The sequence below is a fragment of the Salarias fasciatus genome, chromosome 17 (genome assembly GCF_902148845.1).
Source record: "Salarias fasciatus chromosome 17, fSalaFa1.1, whole genome shotgun sequence".
NCBI classification, from domain to species: domain Eukaryota; kingdom Metazoa; phylum Chordata; class Actinopteri; order Blenniiformes; family Blenniidae; genus Salarias; species Salarias fasciatus.
The window spans coordinates 4,558,814-4,579,071 of NC_043761.1; the positions used below are offsets into that span (position 1 = coordinate 4,558,814).

At 45.1% G+C, this 20,258-nt stretch overlaps 1 protein-coding gene across 3 annotated transcripts; it reads right to left on the reverse strand.

Annotated features, from left to right (window-relative positions):
- Window positions 1-468: 468 nt before the first annotated feature.
- syt10 (synaptotagmin X) lies at window positions 469-13,659 on the reverse strand. 3 transcript variants are annotated; one of them, XM_030113856.1, is made up of 8 exons: window positions 13,411-13,659; window positions 12,554-12,962; window positions 7,691-8,252; window positions 5,022-5,142; window positions 4,743-4,914; window positions 2,604-2,733; window positions 1,758-1,767; window positions 469-566 (listed from the first exon to the last, which is right to left on the reverse strand). In XM_030113856.1, the coding sequence occupies exons 1-8, from the start codon at window positions 13,610-13,612 to the stop codon at window positions 541-543; spliced, it is 1,632 nt and encodes a 543-aa protein (XP_029969716.1). In that variant the 5' UTR covers window positions 13,613-13,659; the 3' UTR covers window positions 469-540. The 3 variants fall into 3 exon arrangements, with proteins under 3 accessions (XP_029969716.1, XP_029969715.1, XP_029969714.1); XM_030113855.1 differs by lacking the exon at window positions 1,758-1,767 and having other exon boundaries at window positions 13,426-13,659; XM_030113854.1 differs by lacking the exon at window positions 1,758-1,767.
- Window positions 13,660-20,258: the final 6,599 nt, after the last annotated feature.

Here is a 20,258-nt window from a genome sequence, read left to right on the forward strand (position 1 = left end):
CTTTGGTGCAATATTCACCATTTAAACAGATTTAAAACACGACGGTAAATCGTTCAGCCCTAAGGCTAATCTAATTTTGCCTCCTCGAGGGGGTCCTGGACCTCAGGTTGGGAACCGCTGACAGAGGATAAAATGGGAACATAATAAAGAGCGCTGAGGCTAGAAAGATGTTTCTCAAAATGTTAAAAAAAAAAATGGATGCAGCTGCAGGTAAATCATCAAGGACTTCTCTCAGAGAGTCCTGCTTTTTCTGGGGTGTGTGTGAATCGTTAGTGAATGAAACCTTTAGAGGACTTCAAAGTGTGAAAACAGACTCTGGAGTGTGAGTGCGGTGCATAGCCGGCTCTGTCGAGCACCTGGAGAACTTGCATTCAGATGAAAGGACAGAAAAGAGCGTGAGGGTGAACCGAGTGCCGTTCTCTCTGCAGACGCCGAACATCAGGTCTCTTGCGGAGGCGCCGCCGCCGCCGCCGCCGCCGCTCTCCCTCCCATCATCAGGGCGTCTGTGGAGGTTTGGGTGACGGACATGAACCCTGGCTCTCAAAGCTTGCCGCTCTTCCAGGCCACTGCAAGGTAAGAATATCACAACGCGCTCACAAGCAGTCGTTCTCTCTCCTCAGGGACGAACTGCGATCACAAGCAAATGTATCGGTGCACATCTGGGGCCTGCCCGACCTCTTCAGTGGTCTCTTCGCATGCTAGTTACACCAGAGCACGTCCGGGGTGTCTCGTGTGTAATCAGTCCTTCCGTCAGCGCGTCCTATCACTGATATCTGAATAACTTCCAGATCCTTCAGAGCTCAGAGAGGTGTGTGTGCTTTTGTCTGCTCTCTCATTAGAGAACACAGCAGCAGCTCCAGCTCCCTGCACAAAAACATCTTTTCATCTTTGAACCTAATTCAGAATAACTTCGGCCAATGCCTTCTGTTCTGAGAGAACATAAAAAAGCTTCTTATCATCCTGTCCTTTCACTCATGTTGTTTTAATTTCAACAACAAAGGTTTTTGTGCTCTCTATCTTTATTTACTGCACAACATGTTTCACTGCCTCTTTATTGCCTTTGATGTTTTATTCATCACACTTGCTTTGAATATGTTGGATTGCATAAATCCTTCAGTCGTCTGCATATGCTGCGTCTGAACTGAGAAGCTATAAATACCTTTTCCTCGAGCAAAACAAAAAAATGAGAAACCTAATGTCATTGTTTTCCATCTGACCCCAAAAACAAATGATGGATGAAAGCGCCTGAAGCACTTGAATGCAAAGCTAAAGCTCAGAACTGTTAGCGCTAACATTCGACTAGAGATTTAATCGTACAAGTTTTTGATATTTTCAGTCAAAAAACACTTAAGAAATAACTTCTTTAATATTTTAGAGACCTCTTGAAGATAATATGCTAACTACAGCCTGATTCTCTTGTAATACCATGTTGTGCCACTAGATGGTGCAATGAGTCCGAAAAACAGAAGAAACTGCAGCAAATTCTGACCAGTGAGAGCATTCTCGTTCAGTAGAAAATGACTGAAACTCAAAGGAACAGCAACTTGCTGCTGCCACCTAGTGCTCTGAAACATCCATTACATGGATTTTATGAGAACATTCTGCTGTCAGTTAAACCATCGCAGATCCATCATGCACTGCAGACAATGTTTGAACCAAAACTTCTAAATGTTTACATTCTGCTTGTGATCACAGTTCTTTGTTTTATTCTTCCATGAACACATGAAGAAGTTTTGCCACTGAAAAGGAGTAATCACCTGCGCCTTCCTACTCGTCAGGTGGGGAAAGGGTGTGACAAGAGAGGAAAGAAATAACATGTGAAATATGGAATTACAGTGTAACGAAACACTCTGTCTAAAGAAAGGAAAAAGATTTCAGGATGGGTTAAAGCTGTCAAAAACTTTCAGACTCCAATTAAAAAAAAATGTATCAAAATTAATGTATCAGGTTACCTTCTGCTTATTTTAATTAATAATCCATCATGTTGTCCTTTGATTCTGGTTCTGGTATAATTTTCCATTAAAGCATCTTTTCATTGCAGTTAAATGACTTTGTCAATGCTTCTAACTTGAAAATATACAGCTGATGATGCAAATTTAAGCATCAGAAAAAAAGCACTCACAAAAATCTACTCAACCTAAAAATCAATGTATTTTCAAAAGTTTAAAGAGGTTTCAGGTGAATTCTGTGTTAACTGAGGTTTGTATCATCCACTCACTTTCACACTTCCGTCGGTAACACTAGGTTGTGTTGTTCCAATAAATAAATACTCAGTGAATAGCTTAATGTACACATGCATCCAGTCAGGAGCACAAAACAAAGACAGAAAAAACATTTCCTCAGCTCACTTTGGGCCAAACATTTTCCAAATTGTAAAAAATTGAACCGGCCAGCCTCTTTTTGGGTTGTATTTACTGGTTAATTGACTGAAACTCCTATAAGCCAAGATTTATAAGAGCCAGTACAAAAACAACAACAAACAACTTGTTTGTGGGGCCGCTGGTGGAAGAGGCAGCTTATCATTTGCTTGCTGGGCCAGAGAGTGGAGAAGTGAACCTGGTGGCTGGATTGAATTGAGTAGAAGCAGCAGAAGCGGTGAGTACCTCTCCCAGAGCGTGCCAGTGCGTGATGGGCTTCCTCGGGTACGCCAGCATTTCGTTCCAGTGATCCCGCCCGAGGCCCTCGGCGTCCGGCCCGGTGCGACACACGCCGATCACCTCGTTGTGTCCGACTCTGCGGGCGGAAAGACCACACACACACATGCACGCGCACACACACACACACAAACTTTAACACATGACTGGATCCATGCTGCGAATCATGGAGGTTAGCGGTCTGGCCACACCGCCAGATAACCCCGGGTGGAGCCCTGACTCTCTGTGTGCATTTCTGTGCCGGGTTTACATGTTCCCCCTGAGCGTGTGTGGGTTTCCAACAGTTGGTTTAGTTTGAGGTTATTTTCTGACTCGGAGGCCTCATTCACGTCACAATGTTTTTGTGTTTTCGTTCTAGAAACCATGCCTGTTTCCACGGTAACAGCAGAATTGCCGAAAACGATGTAGTTGGCATGCCGGGCCACACGTTGGCGCTGTTGACGTTTTAATGGAACCACTCACGCACGCACGCACGCACGCACGCACGCGTGTATAGATGAATGCGGCGGGAGTGCACGGACGACCAGAACACCGCCAAAGTTTTGTCTTTGCTTGAAAGCGTTGCCGTGGAAACAGGCCCGTTTCGTGAAACTAAAGATGTGACTGAGCAGCAGAGAGATGCGAAAGTACTCAGACTATTCAAATTCTTTAAAAAGTAAAACATAAAAAAGATCCTTAACTTCAATGATAAACAGTGCACGTTTCAGTGCACGCTTAAAGGCATCAGTGTTAATTGATAAATGTTACCATCATCAAAACACAGAACGAGGAATCTGACAGATGTTTATCTTCAAAAGTGAAAAAAATTCTCTGAGAACTGTGTACAGAAATTTCAACAACACATAACTACAAATCAGCTAATTGACGTTCTTTAGTGTTGACAGGCATACAACGTGATAATGTGTAATATTTCCAAGGCTGGAAAAACGGGAGGAGAAAAGTGGACTCACAATTTACTGATGCAAGGTTATAATTATAATCAGCCTCGAAGAAAAGACAGAAACTAGCACTGCCACGCATGTGGCTGATTATTCTGTCTCTTCGCTGAGAGGGCGAATTCAGGGAGAGACGAGCAGGGTGGGAAATATCAAGAAAGACAGAAAATATGGCAGCAATTTGTTTTATCTTTACGCCAATGTAAGATTTTAAATGAAAACATCACGTTTTGTCTGAGCAATCAAAACGACGCGTTGTTACTGTCTGCAAAGGCTCCATGGACTGCAAGGCCACCTTCTCCACATCAGCGTCGTCCTACCACCTGCCATCGTAGGTATCCTTTCTAAAAGTGTTAAACATAAGGCCTGTGGGCCAAAGCCGGCCCGTAAGAAGCTCCAAATTGGCCACCAAGCCATCAAATAGTGAAAAATACAAAGAGAGCATTGATTTTTTTTTTTTTTCTTTTTAAAGAAGACATTTTAGGATTTCTTTGAACTTTTAACGGCTTCATGTGGTCTTGTCCAGTCATAGACACATTTCCCAGACCACGTGGGTCTTTTCTTCAGCCGCAGCCGGTCGATTTAGTTATTGATAGACCAAGTCGTGTTCCAGGTGTTCACAGAAAAAGGTTTTTCACACCATTCCATCACATTTTCTGTCTTTCATTGGTCTCCTAAAGTGTACAAAGGCAGAAGTTCACAGCCAGTTCCTGATTTCTAATATTGATCAGCTTCCCACATGGCAGTCCATAACAGATATTGATTAGCTCAGGAAGGAAGCCCATAGGTGTGTCCGATGGTTGAGAAAAGGAATAGAAAGAAACTCCAGATTTCATTAGAGGTGAAGAAAATAGAAAAAGCCTCAAAGTGATGCTGTCAGAGAGAGTTTGGAAAAACACCCATAATGCAGCAGCTGTTGGAGAAGGTTTCATTAAAACTGGCTTCATGTGGAGACTGGAGTCAGTTTTCTGAGTAATTTTTCACTTTGTGAAAACATCAGCATTTTCATCAAATATGCTCCAAAGCAAAATAAAAAGCAAAGTTGAAATTTAAAGGTAATTCTGGCTGTTTTACCGGTCCGGACCTGTGTTGTGTTGCAGAAATCTGTCCATAGCTGTCATGTATTGACTCGATGGGGTGCGTCTGAACTGACCGGTCGTAGTCCATCACCATGATGGACAGGCTGACTTGCTCCACGTTCTCCGGCGGGATGTCGAAGATGATGGCCTCGTTGTACGACGGGTTCAGGGTGCTCTTCTTGGTGGTGGTCTTTCGCTTCTTTAGCCTCCGTCCGTCACATATCAGATAAACCTTCACGTACGGATCTGCAGGGAAACCGTTCGCCGTCACTGGATCGTCTGCCTTCGGAGCACGACTATCGGACGGTCACCCGCCGACTCCTCGACGCGCGTCTTGTTTACGACGGCATTACCTGAGGAGCCGGTGATGTCCATGGCCTTGAGGTTTCTGCACTTGATGACTGTGAGGGTCATTCTGCCCGCGGTGGGCAGGTAGCACAGCGAGTACATAATCTCTCCCAAGTCGATACTCTCCTGCCGGACAAGAGAGGGAGACATCAGGATGCATGAGGCCCATTTCAAGTGCCTCGGACACATTCTGCGGATCTAAATGCCAAAACAAAGAAATAACCAGGTCCGTGTTGTCGCCATGGAGTTCGTACTGAGCGTTAAATTAGCTTGTTGTTCCAGGCTATTGAGATATTTATCTTCTTTAATGCTTAATGCATTTTGGGTTCTCTAAACTGAACTTTCATTCAGTCCAACTTTTTTGCGGTCTCTCCCGTCTGCTTGTTGTTTAGCACTCGGTCTGTAATTACTGGTTTTTAAGCCATCCTCGCAGCACTCCAGCTTCTATCCAAATCTAATATCTTTACAGCGGCTGAGTGGATTTCCTTTAGAGGCAGAGCGCCAGGCAGGAGGAGGAGATTGATGGATGCAGTGAAGGAGGAGATGAAAGTGGATGGTGTGGCAGTGGATGAGGTGACTTAAGGACACTCTAATGTCAGAGCCTGAAGAGAGCCGCAGAAATAAGATCTGATCGCATCGCACTTATCAAAGCTTGTTTTTTAAAATTCTTTTACCTTTGAGGAAAATCAGCTTGAAGGTCTTTGCGCATTGTCTTAACTAATCCCATTACTATTGTACATCCTTGTTCTAATATCTCTGTTCTGGGAGTGAAAATCAATCCTTTCTGTTACGAAACAAGGTGAAAACATCTTGTTTTTAACAGGAGTTTGGTTTGAAGCATTTATTCTCTCTAGTTTATCCAAAACCACCATTTTGTGGTGTGTTGCCGGTGCAGTTTTCAAGCAACTTTAAGTTGCACTGTTATAGTTGAGCATGAAATAACAGAATAAGTCAGATTTTCCAGTTGGATCCACAGTTACTCTGACAAACTGGTCTATGACTGAGGCAACTTGTTACATTGAGTCTAAGCCTGGAACGTTATCCTGGGTTGACTCCTTGAGAAAGATAAAGATATCTGAATGATCCCAAGATGCACAGAAATGAGAAAATGTGATGTTTTTTTTTTAAAGGAAAAACCACACAGCTACACATTATTTCCCCAAGTAATAATTAAACTATTCAAATATTCACTTAAATCATGCGTTTTCTGAGCCCTCAAACAGAAAACACTTTCTGCAAGCCTTTTAGATCTTTTGCATTCATGTGTCGGTGAGCGTTGTTATAAATTTGTGTTTTCACCCATAATGCATCAGTACCAGTATCAGGGATTGGGTGCTGAAGCCAATCCCAGCATTTGAACACAGAACCTTTCTGCTGTGAGGCTAAAGCGTGAAACACTGTTCCACCGTGCAGCCCAGATTCATGTGCCACAAGTAAAGAGCATGAACTACAGTGGGGGCTATTCCGCCCGCTGCAGCGCGACGCGACGCTGCGCTACATGCTACATGCTACATGCTGAAGAGTTTCAGGGTTAAATGGTTAAAGTTGAACTGAGTACAAAACTGCAGCTAGACTGACAGGCACATCTAGAACATCCCACATTACCACGTTACCATGTTCTGTCTAGTCTTTGTTGACTTCCTGTCGAGTCTCGTATTGACTTTAAAATCTTAGTCCTGCCTCTCTGAGCGTTGCACGGTGAGACCCCCCAGTACCTTACAGACTCGTTGTGCCCCTACTCCCCACAGAGAACCCTTCGTTCTTCAGACCAGAAACTGCTGAGGGTCCCAAAGCTGCAGCCTTTTCAGTGGCCCGGAGCAAACGAACACCCAAAACAAAGTGAAATGAAGATTTCGCTTGAAAACTTTGTCGCATAAACACGGCGTCAGTCACTGTGAAGCTAATGTTGCTACGTTTACCTGTTGTAAAACCTCTGCTGACCTGAGCGGCTGAATTCACAGGTCAATTAAAATCCAGATCATATTGAAAGAACTTTGCCAGCAGATAAACAGTTCAAAGTTCCTAAGTTGACATCTGAATTTAGATCTATTCAACATACTTGCCATATGCCATATACGTAAATAAAGTGTGGGGTTAAGTCATTCTGAAACTGCTCCTTTGTTCACAGAAAATAGAGTCAACCTAAAACAATTACTCCCTGTTTATCACAATAAAAATATTCATTAATATTGCAGAGGCTCTGAGGCAAACTGTGACAAGCATTAATGAAGCCGTAAATACAAACAGCACTAAAATGTCTTTTTATTTTCTCTCTCTGTTCTGTAAAAGTTCATCTGAGGTCTGTAATCTGAAGTTTCAGCTGTTGAATGTCTCTGACGGGTTTTTTTTTATTTCCAGTCTCTAATGTTATATTTATGTCCTCAGGAAACCCTCCAGTTACTGGAAAGTGCTACGTGGGAGTTTAACAAATGAAACGCATTTCCCAAAGCACTTGAATTATGCAGGGTGTTCCACCTGCCGCTCGGCGTTGATAGACTCACTCTCTCAGAACAATATTTCTGCGGCGGACCGGTCAGATAAGCGACCTAAAATCACATTTTCTGCCTGTTTTTCTCAGTGACGGCGCAGTATCCCGCCGCCACGGAGACTGAGCGGCGATCGCTGTGACTGATACGCGGGTTTGGGAGGTGGCTCGGGGTGACGGCGGACTCACCGTGGTCGCGGCGTGGATGTCCTTCCACACAACCGCCTCCCGGGAGAGGTCAGAGAGTTCAAACAGGTTGTCCACCACCACCTCGCCGATCATGTCGTGGCTGGTGAAGCGGTCGAAGTCGTACACGCTGAAGTGCAGCTTGCGGTTGCACAGCTCGTCGTACACCACGGGGAAGCTGAAGGTCTCGTCGAACATGGGGTTGAGGTTCTTGCGGTGGACGCGCGTCTGGAACTTCTTCTTCCTCTCCGGCAGCAGGTAGATCTTGACGTAGGGGTCGGAGGTGCCCGTGAAGTCTTTGGCGGGCAGATCCAGGGCCTTGAGGATCCGGACCACCAGAGCCTGCTCCTCGTAGTCGTAGCGGAGCGAGAAGCTGAGCTTCCCGCACGTCTCCGCCGGCTCTTTGGCCTCGTCCTCCGAGTCCACAGACTTCTGCTTGTACAGCTCGGGTTTGATCCTTCCGATGCTCGTGGTCGACGACTGGCGGAGAGGCATGGCGTCCATGCTGAAGTCCACGCTGGTGACGTTCATCTGGCGGGGCAGGTGGCGCCGGAAGGAGTTGTGCCTGTCGGGAAGGGTAAAGGGTGTCAAAGTAAAAGTGTCAGGTGGGCTGGATGCTCTGCATGTTAAACAAAAGAACATCAGAAAAGCTTGACACTGACGTTTTGGTAACATCCAGATGTCGTCATTTACTCCTTCATGTTTACGCTTTAAAAGCTGTACAGATGGCGACTTTAGCAGTCTCGGGTCGGAACTTGCCGTGTGGATTTTGGTGGTCGTCCACATTTGACCTCTCTGGGAATCTGATAACTTTTGTTTTGGTGTCACTAAAATCACCATTTTCTGTTACTGGAATGCCAAGACTTCAGACCAACGATTCACACACAATAAATGAGACTGCTGATCTCTTTTACAGTTACACAAGTTGCAGGCACCTGATTTCAAGGCTTTTCCATTATAACTTATACGCTTTAGGCCCATTTACACAACATTTTAAAGTGAAAATTTTAACGTCCATTTACACAAAAACGTTGAAAATGCAACCGTTACCTAGAACATTTTCTACAACATCATCTGGTTCAGACAAATTTTATTTCTTACAGATTCCGATACTGAGTGGAAAGTCAGTTTAAAGGAGCTTAAAGGAGCCATATCATGTTTTTCCAAGCCTGCCAGAAGCATCTACAGTCAATAAGTTATTTCAGCACCCCTAGCACAACAGAGCACTTTTACATTATGAAATATTAGTAATTTTACCTGCCATGTTTTCAACATGGAAGTCTAAACAGCTGGACTTCAGGTTACCCCAGAACCAGCATAACAGCATGACCATGATGCCATGATGAGCATAGACCTGTGATACATAGACCCCATACTGACAGTGGATGGACTTGCCCACCAAGTCTATGTTGTATATATCTATGTTGCATACGCGCCACCATCTTATGGAAGTCGTCGGTAAAGCAGCAGTGAAGGAAAGTCTCTGGAGGTCAGAGGTTCTCCTAAAGAGCAATATGATGCATGCATATTTGGCGCTTCATGATTGGTTCCACCGCCTGACGTGGACAGGTAGTAAAACAGTCATTTGAGTGGGGGAGGAGGGGGGGGGGGGGAGAGAAGTCGGACTGAATATTTATATAGATTCTCAATCTGTACATGAATAAAATAGAGACACCGACTTAACTGAAGTTTTTCTGAGGTAATCACACACTAACAATAGTAAAAGCTCATAAAAGTCCCTTTTTCATCATAGGGCCGCATTTACATTATTATATTTTTGTTGTGTTCAGGTCACAGTCTAAAAAAGACATGACTGTCACTGTTTGAGCTCAATTCTTAATGTAAATGTTAATATTTTCAATAATCCGGAAGGCTGGAGTTAGTTTCTACTCTTTACACCATCAGTTATCTGAGAATCTCTTCCATAGTTAAGTAAAACTGGCACTGTGAACAAAAAAATCATTAACTAAATTCAAAATTGAATCAAATCGATTTGGGAAATCTGAATTGACACTCAGCTCTAGTTAGACGGTTACTTTTCCAATTGAATGCACAGCATTAGTTATTCGAGAATCTCTTCTATTACAGACAAAGTTGGTATTGTAACTAAAATATTCATAAGGAATTGTATGGAGAGGTCAGCGGTGACACCCAGCTCTAAGCAGCGCCCACTAATGGCTGGTGTTGTTTTAGGACCAAGTGGAGCATTTACTGCTTGGAAACAGATGGACAGTATTTCATCCTGGAGCTCATGAAGCTGTAGGCCTCAGGGTCCTCCCTGGTCCTCAGAGTCCTGTCACATTACCTGATTGTTTCTCTCACGATGAATCAACCCTTCTTATCAGAAATGACACCTAAAGGTCACAGAAACCGATGTGCTTCACCCATGTGAGGAACAATCACCTAAAGTGGCTCACCCGATTCGACTCCGGTGAAGCCAGCGCAGCACATCACAAACTTGTTTTTGTTAAACAACCAAAGAACAAAATGGCATCATTTCCAATCCGACAAATTGTATTGGCAGGAAACGGCTTGTTCTAACCCCAGAATGAAATGAGATCATATCGGAAAACTGATTTTTTCTTTTCCATCACCGTCCTAAATGAAAACACATTTCCAGCCCTCAGGTTGGAGCCCCGCTACCCAATTACCTGCATGCTGCAAATTTCAGTGAAGTTGACATCTCTTGACAAAAATCACGGCTGTGTTTGACTCGCCAATCTCATCGCCTAGCAACTGGCCCTCCTCCTTTCTGACAGTAGGACAATCGGCGCGATCCGCCGGCCGCGGTACAAGTGACACGGCGCCCATGAAAATGAAACGGTACGTCGGAGCACCGTAAACAACGCTGTCAAACGTCGGCGAGCCGCGGGGAGGGAAACAAAGGAGAGGCTGAATGTGGATGAGCTCTGATCGCTCCGGCTGCGCCGCCGGTTCTGTCAAAACGCTTCTTACAAAGCAGAGCAGGAAATTATGCGGCGCGCTAATTCGACGCCACTGTCACTGACAGTGATGGCTCCGTAATGGACTGCGATGACAAAACTACCGGTCGGCTACGCTAACGCCACTTTCGTTGAGCTCATCACTAATTAGCAGCTCTAAATGAATGCTAGCTATAACGTTGCTATTTCAATGGACTCCTGTTTACAGAAAAAAGGGACACTTAAATAATCCTTAACACTTTTGTTCTGACCACAGCATGAAATATGTTCAGTTATGAGTAACAGACGGTTAGCATAAGTTACTGTCTCACTGAGCTCCTGTTTACAGGAGGAGGAGCCTCTCAATATTCTTGAACTAACTCAGCTCTTCTGACAGCGTCACAAAAAATGTGAAACTGGGAGAAAGGCCAAGACCAGCAGCTATAAACGAGCGTTACCTTGTCCTCAATGTTACTGTTTCATCGAACTCTTGTTTACTGGAGGAGAGAAAATACCACTAATTCTGAAATAACTGAGTTTTCATGACAGTATCATGAAAGCTGCCTATCTGTAAGTAACATACAGGATTTCTCTGATGAATTCGCTCTAAACGAATGCTAGCTAAGCTAAACAGTTGCTTTTTCACTAAACTCCTGTTTACAGGAGAATGAATGCCTCAGTGGCCCAGATTTCCTCACAGCAAAATAAAAATGTCCACCAGTAAATAGTAAAAATACATAATCAATAGCTTTAAATCAACACAGCTTCACTATCATGTTGCAGTTTTTTAAACTCCTGTTTACTGGATAATTTGTGCATCTAATGGCATTATGAAAGAAGTTTATCTCTAAGTTCATTTGACGTTATTTGAGGTCCTGTGATGAATATGAACAACATGAACACTGCTTTTTCTTCAGTTTTCTTCAAAGTCAATGAATAAATTTCTATTTTCATTTCAACTATTTCAGTTGAGTAACTTTCACCTTCAGGGTTTTTTTTCCCCTAAAAGTTGCTTGAAATAAGTTTTTCAGAGGGAAACAATGCATCAACTTACTCTTGCAGCCAAGTTAATACAGTTAATCTAAATAAATTGCACAAAGGAACGAACAAATGTTTCATGTTTTCTTCTAAAAACTCTGCCAACATTTCCAGACTGTCTGCAGCTCCGATCAGAAACAAAGAAGAAGATCAGTCTTGAATAAAAAACCCAACATGTGCCATCTCTTTTGTAAGAGATTTTCTTTATTAGATTTGACTACTAGCATTCCTCTTCAGGTGAGATAATACTTTGACTTGAGCCTTTCCTCCATATTGTAGGTGGTTTCTACTTTTTATCATTTGAAAAGAAGACAGTCATTGAAAACGCTGCCACAGAAATGTGGGCAGAATGGAGAAAGGAGGCGTCGCAGTCTCCTTAAGCCGGCTGTTCTGCGTCGCTGGTGGGTGTCGAAATCGCACGGAGCTTGACTGCTATGTAATTTAATTAACGAGACCTGACGACAAACCAAAGCAAGTGTCAGCGGCGACTTCCTCTGAGAAACGGAGCGCAGCTGCCTGGTGCCTCTCGCCAGAAACCAGTGACAACTCCCGCCCCACAGCAACGCTAATTATGGACGTTGTGGTTTAAACCAGGGACTGGGAAACAAAGAGAAGCCACAGCTGATTGTTTAATTGCTGGACCGGCTTCCTGACATTACCACAGGAGCTTGACGCACACCAGCGGCTGATTGCAGGGTTGGTGGCTGCGGAGCGAAGATGCTTTCTGTTGGGTGACGGCGCTCTAAGGTCACGGGGCCGTCGCCGGTGGCCCGCGTGACACATGCCAAACGACCTCCAGGACAGCGGCGGCTGTCAGGGCGGTTTCTGCACTCTGCTTGGTGCTTTTTTTTTTTTTTAATTTAGCCGAGCATTGTGGGAAAGAAGCAGAAGGTGCGCGTGGAGGTACCTGGAGGAGGAGGTGGGCTCGGTGGTCTGCCTCTGGATCTTGGCCTGCTGGCTCAGCTTCTCCCTCAGGGCGGTCTGCACCTCGGCCGGGATGTCCGGAGACGTCTGGCTGATCTTCATGGCCGCCTCCAGCAGCTTGACCGTGCTGCGCCCGTTCACCTTGGCTTCCAGCGGGTACTTCTTCTCCACCTCTTTGCAGTCGGTGACCGGCGGCGAGTTGGGCTGCTGCTGCGGCGGCGGTGGCGGCGGCTCGGGGAAGCCCACCCGGAGGCCATTTTCAGCAATGTGGGCTGACAGAGCCTTGCTCCTCCAAATGGGCCAACACAGCTTCCAAAAGACGAAGAGGGAGACGGCCAGCAGGGCGAGGCCGCAGAAGCCCACCACCACAGCCAGCAGGCTGATGGAGATGTCTGCAGCGTGACACGCAGACGTGCACAGAGGAAAGGGAAGGACAAGAGAGAAGCAGGCTGTAAGACAGAGGGGAGAGCATCTCCACAGGATGATACAAACTTACATAACAACCTCATCTAAGGTGATTTACATCCCGGGGAAAACATGAATCTGCAGCTGATTTTCCTCTTTTTGCAAAGATGCATCGTTTGCACTGCCTGTTCATCGTTTAGAAGGCGATTCAATGCGTCTTTCCCTAATCCTGCAGACTTTAACGCCACAGTCTGTTTTCCACCTGTTGCTCTTTTCTCTCCACTGAGCTGCAGCGAGACGCGTAACAGGTAGATTTCCAGAGGAGTTGCACACTGTGCGATAATCACGGAAGAAACTAGTTTTCGCTCTGCTCGCTTCGAAGTTTGCAGGAAAACAAAACAAAGTGAACAATTGAGTGGCATTGTGGGGATTTACCTGCGCGTCCTTTACCTGGTATGCTGCTCTCCAGGGGGAAAATATCCGCGCATTTCTCCCGGTCGACGTTTCCCGTCAGACAAAGTTCCGTGACGATCTGCAGAGCCCTCTGGCACAGGGTGATGCTGTCCTCCGCCCGGACGCTCATGTCTCTCCGGTTAAGCCATTGCACGCCGGAGGAGCCGGGAGGGCGGCGGTTCATCGGTGCGCCTCGGTGCGCGCGTCCTAGGCGGCGCGGAGCGCGGCCGGTGCGCGGCAGACGGCGGCGGGGAGACGCGGCGGCGCTGCGTCCTGGTGATGGTCCTGATCCATTGCCGGCGCGCGCCGAGCAGCGACTGGCCACACGCGCTCGCCGACACTCCTCCAAAGCCTCCACTGCGTCCCGCAGCCACGCGCGCACGCTGCTGGGTGGCGACGGCAGTAACGGGATTACTTTCACGAGTTGGAGCGCACCCTGCGACCCCCCCCCCCCCCCCCCCCCCCCCCCCCCTTCCCCCACCCTTCCCTGCAACAGGTCTCTGCGCGCGTGAGCCTCAAGGGTGCGTCAAGCCTGATCAATAAATCATCAGTCTTTATATCGATTAGTAGATTCCAGGCTTTTTTCCAGGATTGATTCCAGATATGAACAGTCTGGACAGTAAGAAGAGACATCTGTGCACGTTGCCATTTTTGAAAAACAGTTAAAAACAGACACCTGTTTCATATTCTGTTGAGTTTATTGATCAGATGCTATTGAGCAAGGCTGCCTGTCCAGTTTTGACACTGATGCAGCTTCCATGTTGGACCACTAGTGGGCGTTGTTTGGTTTTGTCGTGAAACTACACACCGATAGACACTAATGGAGAACATTGAGAACAAAACAAACATTAACCGTGGAGAACACCGACGTTCGTACGGACGGAACACCAAGTTGGATTGTTATTACGGTGACTGTCAACTCTAAAACTATCAAGTCCAGGAGGATCTGGACTGGGACCAGGACCAGCAGGAACTGGACTGGGACTGGGACTGGTACTACATGCTGCTGTGTGGTTTCAGTAGAAAAACGAGCAGCAGCGCCCCTAGTGGCCCAGCATGCTAACTCCATTATTGTAAGTGTTGTTGCCAATGAAAAGGCTAACTTTTCAGCGCACAAAAAACAAAGTATTTACACATGAAACGTCACGTAAACGTGAACACTTCTTATACAAGTTACCTTCAGGTTCCAGATGTGTTTGCATTTCATAAAACTTTACACAGACAGATACAGGTGAGACAGACGAAATGGTCTGTGTCGAAATTTTTCAACCATAGGAGGAACGAACTAAAATTATCCCCCATGAAACGTCATGATAAAAGCTACTTCAGTCTGGAAGAAAGTAGCCAGTGTATTGAACACTGAGGTCCAATCTGCCAATGTACTTTACCGAGGACTTAATTCTGCCTTTAATGCACATTTTGAAATGGAGTTTATGTCTTCATGGTTACGTCCTTCCTGGTAACTTTAGTCAACCTGTAGAAACCAGATGTGAGCTAAAACCTCACCAACCTCAGAGCAGTCAGTGTGGAACGCAGGTAAAACGTATTCACAGCTTCTCCACATTCAAAATTCATTCGACTGAATGTCAAGGACAGTCATCAAACGCTTTAATTATTCCTTTTCAAATCACTTTAATTATCGACTGCAGATTCTGTTACTTCTGGGACTCTGCAGACTTTACTTGATTAGCTTCTCTTTTCTTTTTGCACCCTCTAACCCCAAGTCTAAAGGTCATGCTCATATAAACCCGGTCCTTCCTGCTGTTACCATGATGCATGTAATAAAAAGATATCTTTCAATAATTAATTGATTCATCAATTATGTGCTCTCTTATAAAAGTTTAACTCATAGAAACTACATGACGACTGAACCAGTGTTACCAAAACACAGGAATGTCACGTTTCCACAAATATCAACATTTTTCTTCCTGTATCACTGATTCACATGGCAATGAGATAAACAGAATTTAGATCAAAAACTCACGCTTAATGGCATTTTTTTTTTCATATCTTCCAGTTAAAGAAGATTCATTCAGCTCCGTTGGAGAGTTTTAAAGAAACAGGCGGCGGGAGCAGTTTAGTCACTTTATGAAGCGTGGAGGACACTAACAGAAACGATTCCCACGTTTGCATGTCTCTGTGGGAGAAGTCGCACAAACTGGCTTCATTCTCAGCGGGAGCCGTGCACACATGCATCGATTGTACACACGGAAGCGGCGCCGTCGTCACGGCGGACGCGCGCTGTGCCAGACAGACGACGGAGATACTCCAGGAAGTCAAAAGGTTCAAGGATCTCCATCAGCGTTACGTCAGCTGGGAGACTCATCCAGTCCTCGTTCTTTATAGACACCGTCCACTCCGTGCACTGGAAGAGAAATAACAACAGCTGTAATGAAAAAAAAAAAAACCACAAAGACTGCTGAGGGTGATTCTGAGTTACGGCTGCGTTGGTGTAGCGGTCCCAAAAGGAGGAGCATTAAGAGAAGGAAAGAGCCTGAAGAGACAAACAAGCAGAAGAACTCATTCGCCGTCGAGACGGTCATCCAATATTTAAAGCTTCGCTCGGATTCAAGACTGACAGGACAGTAAAAGCAGACGCTTGGTAGAAAAAGGACATTTTCTTCTATTTAAAGATAAGGTTTTGCAAGATATTAAATGATCTACTGTATATCAGGGATGTAGGACTTATTTCACTTCACAGTCCAGATTCATCTGAAGTGATGAAGTGAGCCGTAATCACCTTTAAATTTAAGCATTAGACCTTTACTTTGTTGTGCAGCGTAAAATGAGGAAAATGTCTACATTCGTCCAAATCTGAACAATTAGCACCAACAATGACTGCAGTCTCAATTTGAATGAAGCAAAATCCAGTGAAATGTCCAAAAAAACATCTCCAGCTGTTTCCTTACGAACTCCCCTGACAGCATGGCTTTCAGGCTAATGCTAGTTGGCTAGCTGATGTCTCTGTGTTCCTTTAAAGTTTTACCACTTCCTGCTACTTTGGAGCCTCTCGTGGGCTGGTTCTGGCCCACGGGCCTTATGTTTGTATGTGTGTTGCACTCATTGTTTTCCTGAGCCTTGGTTTCTTTGGCGGACCGAGTTTGATCCTCTCTGTGTGTCGAGGCGTCCCTCAGCCAAATGCTGAACCACAACGGTCCCCAAATGGCTCCAGAGCACTCCTGCCACCATTACTGTGACAGATGAAGCGCCTAGAATCTCCAAAAGCAGTAAAATAAACACACACACACAGAAAATGATATAAGAAAGTCCATTTTCCATCACGAAACGAGCACGAGAGCCTCGCAGAGCCGCTGGTGAAGCTGCTCGCTGTCACAGTTTGAGATGATTTAGGAGCGCCGTCATTCCTGTCCATTCTGGCTTGTGTCTGATAACTTAATCTCATTCTAAAATATTGTCTTCACTCCCTCCCAGGAAGGTGCCGCCGCTGCACCACAGGTTTCTAGCACCGCGTCCAAATCGCTGCAGCCGAACCCAGAAAAAGCCGTTTGGCAGACCTCCAGAGCAGGAAATTAACCGACAGGAGGACAAAACAATCCGCAACCGCAGTCTGCTAATCAGATTTAATTCATTAACACGCAGCTAATTAGAAGCATATGCATGCAGCCAGGGTGGACGATAATTGGGAGGCATTCTGTTGGCGCTTTTGAAGCCTTTTTTCTGTCATTTTGCATCCAGGAATCTCTCAGAAATCCGTACCTGCGTTCTCGCCGCCACGTTATTTTGACCTTTCGTCAAGCACTTTAAGTGTATTTAATACAACTGCTGCGTTTCTTGCCTCCACAGTGTTTTATTTCCCACGGCACCGTCTGTGAGATTGCCTTTGTCCATGAATTAATGTTCACGCCCAGAACAGCATCCCGGGGAGAAATAAACAGCGCTGGCTGTGCGGCCAAAACGCCGCGAGAATCAAGCAGGCTTTAGAAAACACCGTTAATGGCAGTAAGCATGTTGCTAATTGGGAGAGTTGTTGTGATGGGGGGGGGGGGGGGGGGGGGGGGGGGGGGCAAGTGCCCGATCATGTTAATGCTAACTCCTAAACACAAAAGTAATTACCATTCATGCTGTTTCTCCCTGCTGCTGCTTTCATGGAAAAACATAGGAAGATTAAAAAAAAAATGAAGAAAAGAGGAAGAGAACCACTTGTTGCTTTTCAATATTTTTGTAACAGTTTTTACTCAACTGGACTCTGAACACATTTGATGAGTTATAGAATATTAACAATGTGTAAAAGGGGAAATTAAACCTGAAAAGTATATAATCTCAGTTTTAAGGGAGGAAACTCCGTTTCATTCTTATAAACTACAAAGTGAAGACGTTTCAGCATTTCAAACACGCACATTCGTATGGACTGATGACCAAGTTCAGCACTCGAAGTTCACACCCTACCGCTCAATTTGATGAGGAAAAAGCCTCCCAAAGCTGCCATTACTCGCCAAAACAATATATTGTTATTGATGCAGAATTACTTGTGTAAAAAGAAGAAAAACACAAGCGTTGTAAACGATGGCTCATTGGGCTGAGCGATGCGTTTTATTTTGGTAGCGATCACAAGCTCGAGGTGCCGTTTGCTCAGAGTTTGATTTGAACACGACGGAGAAAGTTGGCAGCTGGTTGCTTTGACGCGAGTCCGAGCGACCGGCCTCTGTCAGAGACCATCTCTGAACTGGACTGGAGTTCAAACGCCTTCTTCCACCATGTTTTGAAGCTGCGGCCGATTTTCTTTACCATCAGGGCTTTCTGCGGCTGCGAGGCACTCTGACAGCGCAGAGGATTATTCAGTCGATCGATGCGGGTTTCTTTCTCTTGAGGGTAGTTTCTCAGAAAACTGTGCTGCGCAGTCAAAAGGCCTGTTCTGAAGCGATCAAATACATTTACGAGTGCATCTTTTCTTGAGTGTGAAGCTTCAGTCCAGGTTATTGGAGGTATTTTCTCAGAAATAATTTGCCAATCCACATCGATTGCTCCTTGTCCTCTGTATCTGAAATTGATTTAATTTCACACTTTAAAGACTTTAACTTCCCATTGAGAGATGACTGATAAGGTGAAGCTACTTAAACCCAGTTATTCCTTAGTGTTAATTATTACTGAGGACATTTCATGTCACTGAAACATGTTGAAGTTCAGTTTTCTGGCTGAAATGTGTAGCAGCTTAATTTTTGGACTTGTTTGGGAAACCTCTCACTTTCCTCTCTTATCAGCAAATAACCGGCCATGAAATTAAACTAGAAAACAAGGCCCAGCTGTGGTGAGAATACGAAGCATCTGCATCGGCACTGCGCTGAAGATTGCTGATTTGTTGTTTGTTTGTTTGTGAGGATTGGAAATACATCCCGAAGGGTAAACCACAGAAGATCTTTGACAATTTTTCACACATTTATGGAGCCAAGAGAGAGAAAGAGATTGTCCGAATCATTTCTAATATTTGGTCTGTGTTGTATTTTGCTGCATTGAAGGAGCTTGAAAGCGTCAAATGTCAGACGAGTGGACACCAGCATCTCAGAAAGGGTCCAAATAATCAGAAAACACGATCAGGAGGATCTCTGTTGCTCTTTTTTCACCTCAGGAGCATCTTGGCTCAATGTGGGTTTCAGCTTCACTTCTTTTTAGTAAAAGTTTCTGCATGATATGAAATCATTTACAGTTCATCCACACACTGCTGCTTTGCTGGTCAGGCTTTTTGCTGGTCAGGCTTTCCTGGTCTGATGCTGATCTCTGTTCTGTGTTGGTTTGATGCAGCTCTGTGTTTATGGGCCAACGACACACAGCGTATCAAATCAAATCTAATATTTCTACAGCGCTTTACCAAAACCAGAAGGTATTCAAAGTCTTTTTTATAAAATAAAACGGGAAAATGGTTCACAGGTTCTCTGATTTATTCACTGTGTGTGGCTAACATATGCTAACCGGAGCTAGCCGTGCAAACACACCTGAAGACTGTTTTTCTCCAAAGTTGTTCAGTAAACTGACGCAGAAGAAATTCTGCTCGTCTCGTCAGCAGACTGTTTTAATGGCAGAAACAACAAACCAAATTAGAGTTAAATTAAAAAGAAAGCTGTTCGTCATCTTCAGGCGGCAGAGGAGGACGCTGTCTGTTACTCCGGCTGACATTAAGAGCGGCTGCGAGAGAGAAATGATTTAATCATTAACATTCATGAGCGGGAGCACGGGTGGCTTCCAGCGCGCCTGAAACAAAAGACACAGCGCTGAAATTACAGCCGTAATTGATTATTCTGGAAGCGGTGACAGCATCATGAGGATGCGCCGGCACAGCGTGGCGAGGAGTCTGGCTCCTCGGTGAATGTCAGGAGCGACGACTGTTTGGGTGTGAACACCGTGTTTATCTCTCCGGACCAGTGTAAGCCCTCGTGGCAGCTTTTCATCAGACTAACTATTCCCGCTTTGGACTTGACTTTCCTGTGACAGAAATGAGTCCGGATGAGTTTGTTACTAATGACGCTGAAAAGGCCTGCTAAGTTCCTGTTAAGTATTCGCTCAACACTCGAAGCTGGGATTTGTTTGTCGGTAAGATTTAAAACTCTGGGCTACATGAGGGGGATTAAGGCTTCACGCGGCCCCTGAGAGTGGCGCCGGATATATTCTCTAAAATGAGAAGGATCCGATTTGGCTCAAAGGCACAGAGGTCGTAAAGTTCTGCCTCAAAGTGGGAAGCATGTGCATGACAAATAATGAACGTTAAAGTATGTAAAAAGTAGATATGTGATATGTTCGTGTGCAAATAATGGAAACGCAGTGACATGAATCGGATCAATAAGTGATTGTGTTGGATCTGTGAAGCCGCAGAGCCGCTG

Bases quoted from the DNA above. Each gene is read 5' to 3' on its own strand.
- syt10 (XM_030113854.1), bottom strand. From the start codon at position 13,612: ATGAACCGCCGCCCTCCCGGCTCCTCCGGCGTGCAATGGCTTAACCGG. The intron at 4,915-5,021 runs GTAATGCCGTCG...GTTTCCCTGCAG, and splicing joins GGACATCACCGGCTCCTCAG to ATCCGTACGTGAAGGTTTAT. The intron at 2,734-4,742 runs GTCAGTTCAGAC...TTCCGCCCGCAG, and splicing joins ATGGTGATGGACTACGACCG to AGTCGGACACAACGAGGTGA.